At 39.4% G+C, this 14,642-nt stretch overlaps 1 protein-coding gene across 1 annotated transcript in view; it reads right to left on the bottom strand.

The window, feature by feature from the left end:
- Nucleotides 1–14,642, bottom strand: part of LOC110159301 (protein tyrosine phosphatase receptor type D) — a 289,285-nt gene that overhangs the window by 35,962 nt on the left and 238,681 nt on the right. The window contains exons 13-21 of the mRNA XM_055156330.1: nt 14,171–14,364; nt 13,442–13,468; nt 12,943–13,060; nt 11,219–11,806; nt 10,799–10,896; nt 10,459–10,715; nt 8,956–9,049; nt 5,804–6,013; nt 310–470 (exon numbers count right to left, since the gene is read on the bottom strand). Coding sequence (XP_055012305.1) covers nt 310–470; nt 5,804–6,013; nt 8,956–9,049; nt 10,459–10,715; nt 10,799–10,896; nt 11,219–11,806; nt 12,943–13,060; nt 13,442–13,468; nt 14,171–14,364 — 1,747 coding nt within the window. The remainder of the gene's footprint in view (nt 1–309; nt 471–5,803; nt 6,014–8,955; nt 9,050–10,458; nt 10,716–10,798; nt 10,897–11,218; nt 11,807–12,942; nt 13,061–13,441; nt 13,469–14,170; nt 14,365–14,642) is intronic.

Here is a 14,642-nt window from a genome sequence, read left to right as displayed (position 1 = left end):
TAGTTTTAATACTAATTTTTTTATTGATTAGTACCTGATTTTGATACTTCTGACCCTTATTATTAGAGATGTGGCTGTGAAGTAGGACGTGTCTTGCCCAAGGACACGCCACCGAACCACCTGCCCCACCATTTAACTGTATATAGCCTGAGGTCGTTCATATTCACAGTCAGTGGTACATATATAAATCATATGTTGACTTGCAGTATTCCCTTTCAGCTCTGTAAATGATTTATGTTTCCAAGTAACACATGTTCACACCTTCTCATAGCTGATAGTTGAAGTAACTCTGGCAGTTTTTTTTCTCACCTCTTGTAAAGGAGGATGGCGATCACGATGCATATGATGAAGACTACGGCTAGCACGGGCCCCACCACCCAGATCAGACCCTCCTCTTCATCGATTATCGGTTGGGGGTCGATGTCCGCCGAGACCACAGAGTCGGAGTAGGGACTTGTGGCATACATGATCTGAAAACGCATCAGACATATTGAATTATTTAAAAGGAAGATCAATGAGTATAGGTTGAGACCAATGTATTATTTATACAATGAATTGAATGTGGAAATCCATTCACATTTAAAAACTAAGCACACCACATTATTGAAAATCAAGGATGGATTATTTCGTGGAATATTATTAGGGATTAGTGTTGTCATGATATAAAAATTATTCAGTACTATACTATTTCGATACCACGATGATCATAAAAAAAAAAAAGAACTCTTTATTTTGACAGTAGAATGAGATTTTCAACATTTAATCATAGTATTTTCTTTCATATTACCACACGGTTTTATATCTCTGTAATCACTCAGTTGTCCAGGTATTTTCCATTGTGTTATATAATAATCTTTGTGGTTTGATACTTGTTCTATTGCAGCTCAAGATCACCCTCAAGATATTCAGGAAAGGTCCATTTCTGTCCTGTGAATGTTTTTTAAGTATCAATACCTGCTCAAATGAGTGTCTAGTTTCGATACTATTTTTACCATTTTAGTATCAATAAGAATCTGATTCTGGATATTTTTGACAACTCTATTAGAGATGGTCCGATGTGGATTTTTTGAGCTACCGTATTTTCTGGGCTATTAGACGCGCTCTTAAGCCTCCAACCCCATCAAAAAATGACTGCGCGCCCAGCAATCCAGAACGCCCTACACACGAATCCACTCTGGTGTCCCAGCACGACTTCAGTAAACTACAAAGCTGCACTACCTGCAGCGCACGCAAACACATGGAGCAGACAGCGACCACACAGCGAAACACATCGAATGAACCGAAAAAGCGAGTGCAATGTGCTACTTCTAGACACAACTGAACAACTGAGTCACTGCGAACACGCCAACAATCCTGCGGTCCCAGACAACACCCTCCCTACACGCCACAACTGAATAAAGCCCAGAGTCACCGTGAACGTGACCAAACAAAGTTCGACTGAGTCATCTAACTGTTGTGTTTCTTTTAAAGTACGGTGCGGTTTATGTGTGAAAAAAGTTTGAAAATAGACCCTTTAATGACATTGTGCCTTATAATCCAGAGCGTCTAATAGCCCAGAAAATACGGTAATACTGATCCAATATTTGTTTTGCTGCTTTTGCCAGTAGCCGATATTTGCTGATTCCGATAGAAAATTTGAAAATCCATTGCCAGACCCACAAATTTATGTCGTAGTAAATTTCACAAATTAACTTCAAATGTGAATGTGTTAAAATGCATTTTCTCAGAATATACAATGATTTGTTGCATGATTGTGTAAACATACAACCATATTTTTAGCCTAATTGCTCTTCTATTTGCATTTTACTCATTAAGACAAATCTGTTGCACTGAGGACAAACTGGGAATGAAATATGGGCAATCCTAGAAAAGAATACTAGTGCCAAATTAGGGTTCTTAAAAGTATCAAAAATCGCATACTACTCATTTGAGCAAGTATCGATATTAAAAAGTCAGATTCAAAGGACAGAAATGAACCTTTCCCAAATAGCTTCAAAGCTAAAATACTATCATTTAAAGTCAAAAATTACAATTGATTGGCTAAATAAAGAAGTGTTTTTTATTATCATTGTCGAATTGGTATCCAGTCTATTCCTTAGTATTGAAATAGTTTGAAATTTGGACTACGTTTTCAATATCGGACCAATACTGATATGTGGAAAAACTAACGATATGACGATATATAACACAAATGAAACGGAACTATGTAAGCTGTCATTCTTTGCTTTTTTCCCAATATAGCCACCTCAAAATTAAGGCATTTTAGAGTAATAGTTATAGTAGTAATAGTATTGAATAGTACAACCGAAAGACCACTGGGGGTTTGATTTGATTTGCAGTGAGGAACTTGTATTAATCACGCAATTGAGCTTGATTGAAATGCATTTCTCATAATAGTTTCATTAACCATGTTCACCTTAAGCTCTAACAACACTGGATTTCCTGCAGCTCCTTCTACTTAAGAATGACTTATGGCTGCGCTGACTAATATATTCTGAGCCCTACTTTAAGACTTGAGCTAATTTACTCAATTATACAGTCTTTGCTACATAGCTTGGCCGGCAATACAAATTAAAACCTTTTCAAACTTCTGTTCATCTCACTGGACTCCACATCAAATATAATCTTTCACATCTCCCTTCATTTGAGGAGACTTGATAGAAGTATGGAGCGATAAAACGGTCTTTAGGGATAGAAATATTGTATATGCCTGGCTGCCTCTGTCCGTGATTATCGTTGCTCTCAGGTCAGCGGAGAGAGAGTTAGCGCTGTGCCCACTAGCTCATCAGATCCATCATCTCGCCTGCAGCCCGTGGTCTCTGCTCCACACTGGACTCACACACGCACACACACAAGCGCGCACTGCCAGATAAGGTGGTACGCAATTAAAAACACGCGCCGTTATCAAGCTGTTCCCGGGATGGGCCGAGGTCTAAAGGGGCTTCTCTCCCCAAAGCGGTGAGGGTCAGCGTCTCCGGCCAGCAAAGAGTTTGGAAGTTAAACACTCACAGAAGATCCAGGCAATGGGCTGTTGGGCTACAAACGTCCTTGTGTAACTGGTGTAAGGAACTGAGGATTACTACTTCAAGGTTTCAAAGGTGAAAGCAGTTTATAATTCTGTTTTTTAATTCCTCCAGTATATTGTTTTGGAATTAGGCATGGGCATTCGATAAAATTTTCTTAATTGATTGTCGGGAGAATTGATCGATTCATCATTAAAGTTTTTTATATTAAATTTATCATCATTATTATTTCTATCTGCACTACTAATCTCCATAAATAAATTCAACTTTACGACATATAAACCGTAACCGCTCTAGAGCCACATCAGCCCGTTTGAGATTATAATGTGTTTAATGCAGTTTTGCGCAACTCTCACAGAAACAAAACTTAAAACTGAATGGCTAATTTGCATAAACTAAGCAAAGGCTCAGTGGAATACAGGTTAGTGTGACCATATTTGCATTTGTCAAAACCGGGACACCGTACGGGGGGTGGGAGGTGGGGACTCATCATCGACATTGCGCAACTCTCACCTGGCGAAGCTTTTTCCCACTGGACACCGAAACATATGTGCTGCTTTGTACACTGTGCACATGGACTCACACTTGTCACGAACGCAACGGAAAGCGTGGAATTTCTTGCACAAGTCATCGTTAAATACACATTTGCGCTACGGCACGTTGCAGGCTGACCGACTGTTGGTGTCTCGCTCCTTCTGAGTGCAGAGAGCTACAGGTACGGACCTCCGTTTGTCCTCGGACATGGACGTTTGGTCGCCCTACGCTATGCACAGCAACCTACATTCGGTTTGTCGATTAAAATGAACGTAATCGATGAAATTCTTAATGATCAATTATCGATTAATCAACTAATCATGCCCATCCGTATTTGGAATACTGTATTTTTCAGACTATAAGTTGCTCTGGAGTATAAGTCGCCATTTTCTCTTCTGTGTAGCTGTCGTCAGACTCAGCATCAGTTCCACTTAGAATTATTCTGGCCTTTCTGAATCCCGACAGGATGGTTTCAGTTGTCTTTATGTTTGTTTAAATTTTGAATTGTCAGTGATACAGAAGAAATGGTGCAATCGACTGACATTATACCAGACAGGACAGTGCCTCTTTCTCTTTCTTTTGCAGCCGACATGCGCAGTAGAGTGTGAAGTGACAGTGCTACAGGAGTACACAAGCCTAGAGCGCCCTCTCACGTCTGTCAGTGTGAACATTTTAACATATAAATCACATCAGAGTATAAGTCACCGGACCACCCAAGCCATGAAAAAAAGTGCGAGTTATAGAAAAATATGTGAAGTATTTTGTAATTAAATAAGGACTAAGGCCCAACTTTTATTTTGCTAGATTTTCCAGTGTAATTTTTAACATCAACCTGGGACAACAGATGGAAATTAACCATGCGGCTAGAATCTGACACATGTATCATATATTCATTAATACTCCCTTTTTCTAAATAAATGAATACTTTAGTTTTTAAGAGTATATCGTCAAAGCAGTTTAAGCAGTGTATTCAAATTAAACTGCTGTGTACCGTCTATATTTAATTGCTTACAAAATGCAATTGCAGTAAGTGCGTGTTCTGAGCTGAAGCTGCACAATATAATCATTTTAATAGTGAGAATTTTAGAAGCTATTTTAAGTCCATCTAAACAAGCAGTAAACCTGTGCTGCTTTTGTCTGTCTGTTTGTACCTTTACTGTATCATTCAGAAGGTCTGATCTTAGACGGACAATGATGTTCTCTTACCTGTTATGTGAATGAAACATATTGAAGGATTTGGGAACACTTTATTATAACTACACCTTAATTTGAATTTATGAAACATGTACAAAGACTTAAAGGTGCATTCTGTAACTTTACTGTTGCAGGGCCTGTCAAATGCTTTTCTCCAAGGAAATGGTATTGCTTTGTCTGAAATGTTTCACTGTTTCAGTATTGTATTAAATAGACAGGATGCAACAATAATGGAAATATCGTGATATCGTATCATACAAAGTCTCACAATAATACCTTGGGCTGTCACAATATATCATAATCACAAAATCCTTTGCTTAAATGTATTGGTTTACTTGAATTCTTGCGATTATGATAGTAATAATTCACACCAAATTCTTGTCAGGGAATTTTAAAAGCAAAAAATTGTCCTATTTACAATTATATCAGCCTCTCCAAAATATTGCATTAAATGTTGTAGCGTGAGATGCATATAGTGATAATATTGTACTGAGAGATTTGGATATTGTTACATCCCGAGTATTAAACCTTTCTGTCTTCAGGGAGAGCAAACCAGACCAAGTTACAGTCAGATCTGTGGAGAGGCAACCCCGTCCATAGTCAGAATGTTGTTTTTCTAGGTATTTTTGAGCTGTATAACCACCTGTAACTGAATAAATGTACAATAAATCTGTTTAATGTCGCACTGGGGAACATCTCCATAGAAACAAGCAGGTGACGAACCCTTCACCAGAAAAGTTACATAATGCACCTGTAACTCAAAACGAACACATAGTTTATTAAGAATTATTCAAGCTTAGCGAGTTTTCAGTTACAGAGGGAACAGAGTATTGTTTAAGTAGTGACTAAGCCTGAATCATTCTCAATAAACTCTTATGAATTCAAGTCATTGTTCATGTTTTAAGGTTACTATAAAAGAGTAGTTCAGTAGTTCAATAATCTATAAATATTGTGATGTTTCAATAACTTTAACACTATCACTTGTACTGTGACCTTCCTAGCAGATATGTTATAGGTGAGGATACAGCATTAAAACATTAATTGCAACTTACATTTTCAGACATCTCCACGACTGCCACAACAAAGAAGATGTACTCCTGTCCGTTCTGAAGTTGCTTGTTTTCAAATTCCCCGTACATCTTCCCATCTCCCAGCGTGAAGTCTTTGGGCAGGTCTTTGAAGTAGGCCGCGATGTAGGCTTTAGGTTCAATTTGCCTCCGAAAACGAAATTCTCTGTTCGTTCTGTTGATTTCTTTTAGCAGCTGCGGAGACAGAAAAAAAAATGTACAACTGATATCAAACACAAGACATAAAAATTCCCTCAATTCTAATTCATCTGAGATTTCTCTTACTGATTACTGAGCTGAAAGTGCTGATTGCGAAGCGTTACGGAAAGATCAATGACTTATTTCATCTGTTTTTGGACTACAAAAGGCTCTGATTAAAAGATAGTGTGGATTTCCGGCATATAAAACAGTTCACATTATCAGGCAGTATCAAGCGGAGGAGAGAGAGCGCGCAGAGATTTCAAAGTTTCTCGGCTCAATCATTTTTTGACACAAATCAGAGGCGTTGATTCAAGCGCTTGTAGTCAATTACATTTGAATATTCTGCTTTTGGCTCTGCAGTTATTACATTATTATCTTACAATGACTTGATACAATATGTGAGTGTATGCATGTTAAAGGTGCACTGCGGAACTTTTTTAGTGGAGGATCTGCTACCTGCTTGTCTCTGTGGAGATTTTGGATTTGCCTGGAATGTTCCATGGTATGACATTAAACATATCCATCTAGAATTTATTCTTTACAGGTTTTTCTATTGCTCAAAATACAGTGATTCCTTCTGTAAATATGGGCGACCCTCCACAGATCTGAATTGTAATGCAGCAAAGTGCGGTAACCTGCTTGTCTCCTTCATGATAAACTGGTTTAATAAATACTGTGGAACGTTCTAGACAAAGCAATAACATTTCCATTGCGACAGGCTTGTGACAGAACCTTCCACTAGAAATGTTACGCAGCGCACCTTTAAATTCTACAATACCAAGAAGTTGTAGGTTAGTTTCTTGGGAATACTGGTCTGTACCAAGCCGCGTATCATTCGTTTTTCAAAATAAAACCAAAAATAAGAAAATGAAAAATGTTCTTCATTATTTCTCTCCAAACCCCAAATGAAAAAAAAAAAGTAGTCCTGTTCAGTCCTGTTCAGTCCTGGTTCAGTCAATATGCGGCGCAAAAGTCCGGCATCACATTTTACATGGGAAACGGTCGTTATCTGTTTTTCCATTATTCATTTAAACACCAAAACGAAAACTGAAAAAACTGATCGTTATCTGTTTTTTTCATTTTGGTTTTGGAGACAAATAATGAAGAAAATAATAGTTTTTTCATTTTCTTATTTTTAGTTTTATTTTAAAACGAATGGTCAAATGACATATGAATTTGTGCCCTGCATAAAGGTGCGCAATGGAACAGTTCAGGTCCAGGTACCTGCTACCACATGACTGACTCCATTTCTTTGCTTTGGCATTAAATTGATCTGTATACGTAGATATCAGAGCTAGTTAAAGGTCATATCTGTGGAGAGGCGTCCCGGCTCTTTAAGTAAAAATGCAGGTTTTAAGAAGTATTTTTGAGCAGTAACATCACCTGTACAAAGCAACAACATCTCCATGGAAACAAGCAGGTAGCAGACCCCAACTTGAAAAAAACTAAATTTTTAAGGCACATAATTGCTGATAAAAGCTTCACACAGCAATAATTAACAAGTGGAACAAGAAGGAGGGAAAAAAACTGATTTCTCATAAAATGTGTAATTTCAAAATGTTTTACAATATTAAACACTTGTACCGAACCCAAGTAGGTAAGAAACAATTGATCAAGTCCATGCCCTTCATGCAAGTCTATATCATTGCTCTTTAAACAGCCAATACAAAGTGTGGCTCATAATTATGCTAATCAGGCTTCGCTAGTTATTTGGCGTCTGATTCGGTATCTCTTTGTCCCGTGTGTGTGCGTGTGCGCGTGTGTGCGTCCCTGTCAGTCCCGTTGCTGTGTGTGCGCTCGGTCTCACGTCGTGTGTGCTCTGTTTTGGCTGCGGGGCTGTTGGTACTGCCCGATAATGTCTTCAATCATCTCTCCTGTCAACACGGCTAAATCTAGCTGCCCTTGGGAAAAGTTGTGAAAAGGTGAGTGCCAATATTGACAAACAAATAAATTCTGACAGAGGGGTGACTTTTGGGCAATTGGTCAAGGCGACAGACATGGGCCTATAGGCAGGAGCGGCGAAACCAATGGTGGAGGAGACAATTTAAGATTTCATTTAGTTTTCAAATGTGTTATTTTTATGGTTATACAAGATAAATAATTTACACTGCAATATTGAAATTATTTTAGAAAGAAAAATACAGTCTAGATTTCAGGATTTAACATTAATTTTCAAAACTAAATAAACTATATTCCACTGACTCAAAACTTTTAAGTAAATGGCGTCTGTATATATTTTTTTATATCAGATTGTTCCTTATATTTGAACAAAATGGATCTGCCCAATATAGATATATTCTATAAGCTTCTCTTGAGGTCAGAGTAGGGCCACTGTGTATTTAACATCTACTTATGAAGTGTATTCAAAACTTTTTTATATGGCATCTACTAGTTTTATATTTTATAGAATTGGCAGTACAAATAAATATAGATATATATGCTATTACTATAGGCCATGTAAATAGAACATTTTAAATTTTAACCTAGAGTTAACAGTATAACAATAGAAGCTTTCATTTGCAAACACACTTAATCATGCATGCAGCTCACAGAAACTCCGATCCGACCAGTTAAATATAAAAGTTGTCAAGTGTTTTGTGCACACACACTGTGCTAGCTTGGACTAGAATGAGAGAAGACAGGAAGGCCTGATGCAGCTCTTCAGGTAATTACAGCCGCCACAAAAAAGGAGGAGGAGGAGGGGAGGATGAGGGTTGAGTTTGCAGTGCACTTGATGGCTACTTCATGTTCTCATTTCCATATGAACAGTGCTCTCTGCTGCTATTTGCGTCAATCAGCGAGACACATCTCTTGTTCTTCCTGCCCTCTCAAAAACTACAGGCCTGTTTCTACACTTTGGAGAAAAGTATGGCGCACTATTGGCAAAGCTACAGGTTTCAAACATTTCTGATAAGAGTCTGTGTCATTAAACTCACCTCTTCCCAGTTCATCTCATCAGGATTCTCCCACGGCTTGAAAAACTTGCCAGTCCGTTGTTTTCTCAGAGGTACAACAACAACATAATAGCCCCTAAAACACATAGGACTGATTAGCATGCAGTACTGAAGTGCTTATCAATGTAGTTATTTTTAATGAGGTAAAAAGCATCACCAGAAAATAAATATAAATATGTTAAATTAATGTTATATTAAAAAGAATACAGTACACTACATGAAAAGTGCAATAAGACGACAGTGCTTGTTTCTGTCATGTAAACTATGTACATTCTTTTTTATTGTCTTATTAAAAACTAATAAAAATTAACATAAACAATAGAGCTTTTAATCATTGTCATTTAACATAAAATTGTCACACTTATTGTGAAGTATGAACTCCACTACTCTATTTTATTATAATTCTTTTCACTTGCATCTGGATATACATCGACCAGAACACATAATTAGCAGATACCGTCCCATAATCAGGCCATTAGTAAGCCAAACCAATCTCCCTCACTTGAGTGGTGTGACTACATATTTTCTTTTTCATTGAAGCTTGTTCATAGGAGTGGGGCAGTGTAGATGCACCTCACTGGGCCTCCGTGGGCTAATTAGAAGACCTCCGTGAAAAGATGAGAATTAGAAGGATTTCATCCCTTCATCGGGGTGGCACTGGAGATAAGAGCCTGTGCCAGAGTGTTCTGGCCTTTCTCATTGGGCACCACACAAGCTCGCGATAGCCAGAGAGGCAGCGTGGCAGGCTAATGGGAAACTCATTAGCTTAAGCTCTGGCATGGGAGACGGCGGGCCGAGTGCATCCAGCAACATCAAAACACAAGATGGGTTTGAAGCCGCAGTCTACAGTCGGATGTGCTGCTGGCGCCTTGACAACATGGGCTTTGTCTCAACGCTCTGAGGACTTCACACGGCTTTGTGTTCACAATGCAAAGTCAAGCTAGTACTGTGTGGGCTAAGTGTACTAACTAGACTCATGAAAGTCCACATTTTATGCATTCTGTCAAACAGGATGACACTTTTATTCATAGGCTTGCTTATTCATTGATGTATGCATAACCCACATGATAAATTATTACTGCAGAAAATTGATTTATTGACTGTAAACACTTAGTACAAAGCTGCACTCATCTCTTTATCTGGAACAGAGACTTAAAGGTACACTATGTAACTTTTCTGGTGGTAGAGGGTCTGTCAATTGCTTGTTGCCATGGGTGTTGTTGCTTTGAGAGTAATGTTCCACAGTATGACATTAAAACAACTTATAACTGAGTGAGCTCTTGTCTTCATACATCTGACCAGCAACTTGGCATTAGATAGTGTTTAAAGCCACACTGAGGAACATTTCTGGCAATGCAATAATAGCAAGTGACAGACCCTCCACCAGAAAAGTTACATACGAACTATATAACTTTTTTTTTTTTTTACTTTTCATTATACATTAAAAAACGATCATAGATTAGTCAAAATAAGCATTTTACCCACCTGACTCGCTCAGACGTTTGCACCGATGGCAGCTCCACAGTCACCATACCGTCCGAGTTGGTCTTCCCGATCAGGTAGGGTTTGGTGCGGAGAACATCTGGAGCCGTCATGGTGGAGACGCGGTGCTGCAAACCTCCTGCGCTGTTCCCGCGATTGGTCAGAAGGAACGAATACTGCGTCTCAGGCTGTAGCCCAGTTATCAGCTTCTGCGTGAGCTTCCCATCCACCTCCACGCTCTGCCCGTTGTCGTAAAGGATCTGAATGCAAATTATGTAGAGTGCGCTTTCATGACATGTTTTTCGAGTTGTTATAATCTTGTATAAAATGTTAAGGCTCTCACGGTGAACGGTTGAGCTGGATTGTAGGTGTCTGGAATCTCCCAAGTCAGCAGCACGGATGTCTTCATGGCAGCTTTCACATGAAAATTTTTTGCAAACACTGCTAAAAGAAAGGGGGAGCAGATGATTTAGACACAACCTCCTCTCCTGTATCTCCCTTCCCACAGCGGCCCCAAACCAGCGCTTACCTCACAAAGCCTCCTCCATATCACATTGACAACTGTGCTACTCTTAACTCTAGCCTCTTACCTCTCTGTCAACACCAACTAAAGACTGTACTTCCATGACACATATACTTACTCAACTTAAAATGTTATGTTTGTGAAAGGAAAGGGGAGAGAGCATGTCGTGATGTGCTGTTTTTAGACAAGGAAAGAAGAGCTGTGAAGAGGATGCGGGAACGATTGCGGCACTGGTCCTACCTTGATCCAACGGCTGTGTCCTGAATTGAACACTAGGACTATAGGGGCCAGAGCCTTTGCTGGTGAAGGCACACATTTTAATATCATAAGTGGTGTCAGCCCTTAGACCGTCGAGGACGACTGTGGACTCTGGGGCGGTGATGAAGAGTTCAGACGGACTGCGCGGGCTGTTGATGTCCTTGTATTGCAGCGCGTATTTCACAATTTTCCCGTTGCGTTCGGCGAGTAACACGGGATGCCAGTTGACTTGAACTGTGGACGTGGTGGCGCCCTCTGCTGATATGCTCTGAGGGTAGCCGCTCGGTACGTCCTCATTGGTCGTAACTTCTTTTACCGTTTCCTCGCCGAAGCCCACCTTGTTGCGAGCAGAAAGGCGGAAGGTATAGGAGGCCCCCTTGTGGATCTCTTTGGTAGTATAGTGATTTTCGCGCTCGGGGAATTCAATAACCGTGAGGGGTTCTACATCTTTGCGTCCGAATCTGAGCCTGTATCCTTGTAGGGGCCCGTGAGTGGAGGCAGGGGGGTGCCACTGCAGGAGAGCCGTGCCCATGTTGGTGGTACTGACCATGAGTCTGGGTTTTTCTGGAACTACGGGAAAGAAAAGTAAAGTAAGAATACTGTTACTGTGGTCAGTACAAACTGAGTGATACGTTGTACATTTTTGGCATAGTTGGATAAAATACTTTCAATATAACTTTTGGCTGATACAATTCAATTCAGTGATGGCTGTTGTTATCTGTTATATCTGGTTACAGCAGATATAGTTTAGAGCCCTGCACTCCCGAGGGACCCGACGCAAAACAGTGCGGCACAGGACACATTTTGAAAGCTCATTGCGGGCTTGGGCAGAAACAGAACTGCACAATGAGAGAGTGGGTGGGATAATAAACTGCAGTCCCACAAACTAAATGTGAGTGTAAATTAACATATACAAATGATTAATGTTTGCCTATCATGCATAATTTGTGCTGGATATTTTATTTGGCATTAATCAAGACATTTTAAGCAGCCTAAACTTGCGGATGTGGTCTAATCTCTCGCACATTTTAGACAATTCCTTTCTGCTTCTCCCGTGTTTGATAGAGTTTAAGAAAGCAAACGTCCCCATCTTGCGGGATTTGTGGGCAGGAGCGGGACAAAATATTGCAGATGCGGGCGGGAGCGGGATTATAATTTGTTGCAGGCATGGGCGGGAGCGGGACTGCACAATGTGGATGCGGGCGGGAGCAGGACTGAAAATTCTGTCCCGCACAGACCGCTATTATAGGCATTGATCCAATATTGAAAATTTAGACTATATTTTGCCCCTTTTTTTTTTGTATCTCAGTGTGCTCATGTATTAATCCCACTTTGTCCTCAGTGCATCAGATTTCTCAGATTTTTGTAAAAATGTGGGAATATATTTTCACAATTATGCAATGCAAAAAAATCAACACAACTGCTTAAGCTTAATATTGGTATCCTCAAGGGTTTTTTATTGGCCACAACAGCAAGACAAATATCTGATATTGTCATTGGCTTAAAAATACATAACTAAATAAAATAAATCTACATTGGACCATTGCTAATTCATTTCAGCAGAATCCAATCTCCCGCATGTGTATAAAAATCACTATTATTATTGACTAACAACCAATATTCTTGTACATGGTGATGGTATTAACACATAGTACTGCTGAATTCTTTGAACACTTTTTATTATTGAGAAAAAACATCAGATTTACCTGCTCCAGTGGTGGTGACCAGTTTGGGCTTGCTGCGTGCACCATCGCCTTTTGTGGTGTAGGCGGCCACTGTCACTGAGTACGTGGTCTCAGCCAGCAGCTCTGAAATGATCATTTCCTGTGAGAAGAAAAAGAGGACTTCAATGGCAGGACATTTACTTGCTGACTTGCAGAAATGGGCCATAAAAATAGGAGTGAGATAAAAGAGGCTGCGTGACGGTAGCATAATTACAAGAGCCTATGCTTGAAATTGGGGCATGCTTCAGCGAGAGAGGATAGTTTTGATAAGGCTTTATTTAATGGATGTGGAAACAAAGTGGTGTTATCGGTGATCTCTAATTGAATTTAAACCTTTCACATACGATCAATAACGTTCTCCCTAAACGTATTGGAGGTCTTGTGTTATTGGAAAAACAAGATGCTAGCGTTAACAACATTACACTAAAACGCACCCTTTCAATTACCCTTTTTCTAATTTGCAGCAGAAATATCTACTCACATGTTCAGTTGAATCATCATATTCCGTCTGGCAGTGATAACGATTCGGGAGAGAAAAAAGGAATAAAAGACTTTAGGCCAAAGACAGACACTCTTATAAAACAGACATTATGTGTGAGTCTATCAAGTAGCTTTGTGTGATATTAGCAATGGGATTCTCTAATGATGAGAGTATATTTGACCCAAAAAATTGTCCTAATTGATACTAAAACTAGTATCCATGCTAGATACTCATTTGAACAAGTACTGATATATGAAAAAAATCAAGTAAATAGGACAGAGATGGATGTTTCCTATATAGGTTTAGTATTTTTAATATAAAATAACTACTATTAATATTGATATTAACAGCAATATCACTATCAAGTCTTTCAATATTGCAACAACACAAGTTAGTGTGTTGTTTAAATGTTATAAAATGTTCTCATAATATTTGGTTGGATACACATTTCTGTATAGTACTACTTTAAACTCACCCACAGATAACAACTAGTAAATTTCAATTTGTTTGTCAATCATTGAGAACAAGATGTGGAAGAAACCTCCAACAATACGTAAATGCTGATTGGTCCATTGTTCAAATTTTCAGATAGTATAATTAATACATTAAACTCCCTTGTGTTTCATGTTCTAATTAGCTGACAGACTAACAGTGAGTTTGAGAGTTTGTTGGAGAGAAGTGCACTCTGGTGTGTGAGAGATGAGGTGCAGGCTGAGGAGGGGGCCGTACCTGGGCGTCATCAATCAGGATGTCCTTGATGACTGGCTGTCCTGTGGGCTCCCCATTAACCATCCTGACATAGTGCACCTGGTACCCTCGGATCTGACCGTGCTGCTTGGTGGGCGTCGGTGAACGCCAGATCACTTTAATTGATGAGGAGTTGACAGCCTCCACCTCAACTTTACGAGGTGGCCCGCTAGGAACTGGAGGGACATCATGGGGATAGAAGAAAAAAGGTCAAAATTATAGAGAATCCCTCACCTACGACTTAAATTCTGCCCAGTTGCTCTAGTAGAAAGTGCTGCAGTGACAAAAAAATTACAAAAGTGTAGCAAACTGCAACAGGCATTGCATGACATCAATATTTCAACAATGGTAAGGGAAAAAACAACAGCAAAAACAGGTCTGACAACTGACCTAATCTTGAAACAGTAAAAATGAGTGGGTTTTCAAAACATGGAATAAAAATGTGTTTTGCCAA

The sequence above is a fragment of the Boleophthalmus pectinirostris genome, unplaced genomic scaffold, assembly GCF_026225935.1.
Source record: "Boleophthalmus pectinirostris isolate CB_2022bp ecotype Guang Dong unplaced genomic scaffold, ASM2622593v1 HiC_scaffold_20, whole genome shotgun sequence".
Lineage (NCBI taxonomy): Eukaryota > Metazoa > Chordata > Actinopteri > Gobiiformes > Gobiidae > Boleophthalmus > Boleophthalmus pectinirostris.
Note: the sequence above shows the minus strand (reverse complement) of the source record. Positions and strands in the feature narration are given on the sequence as shown.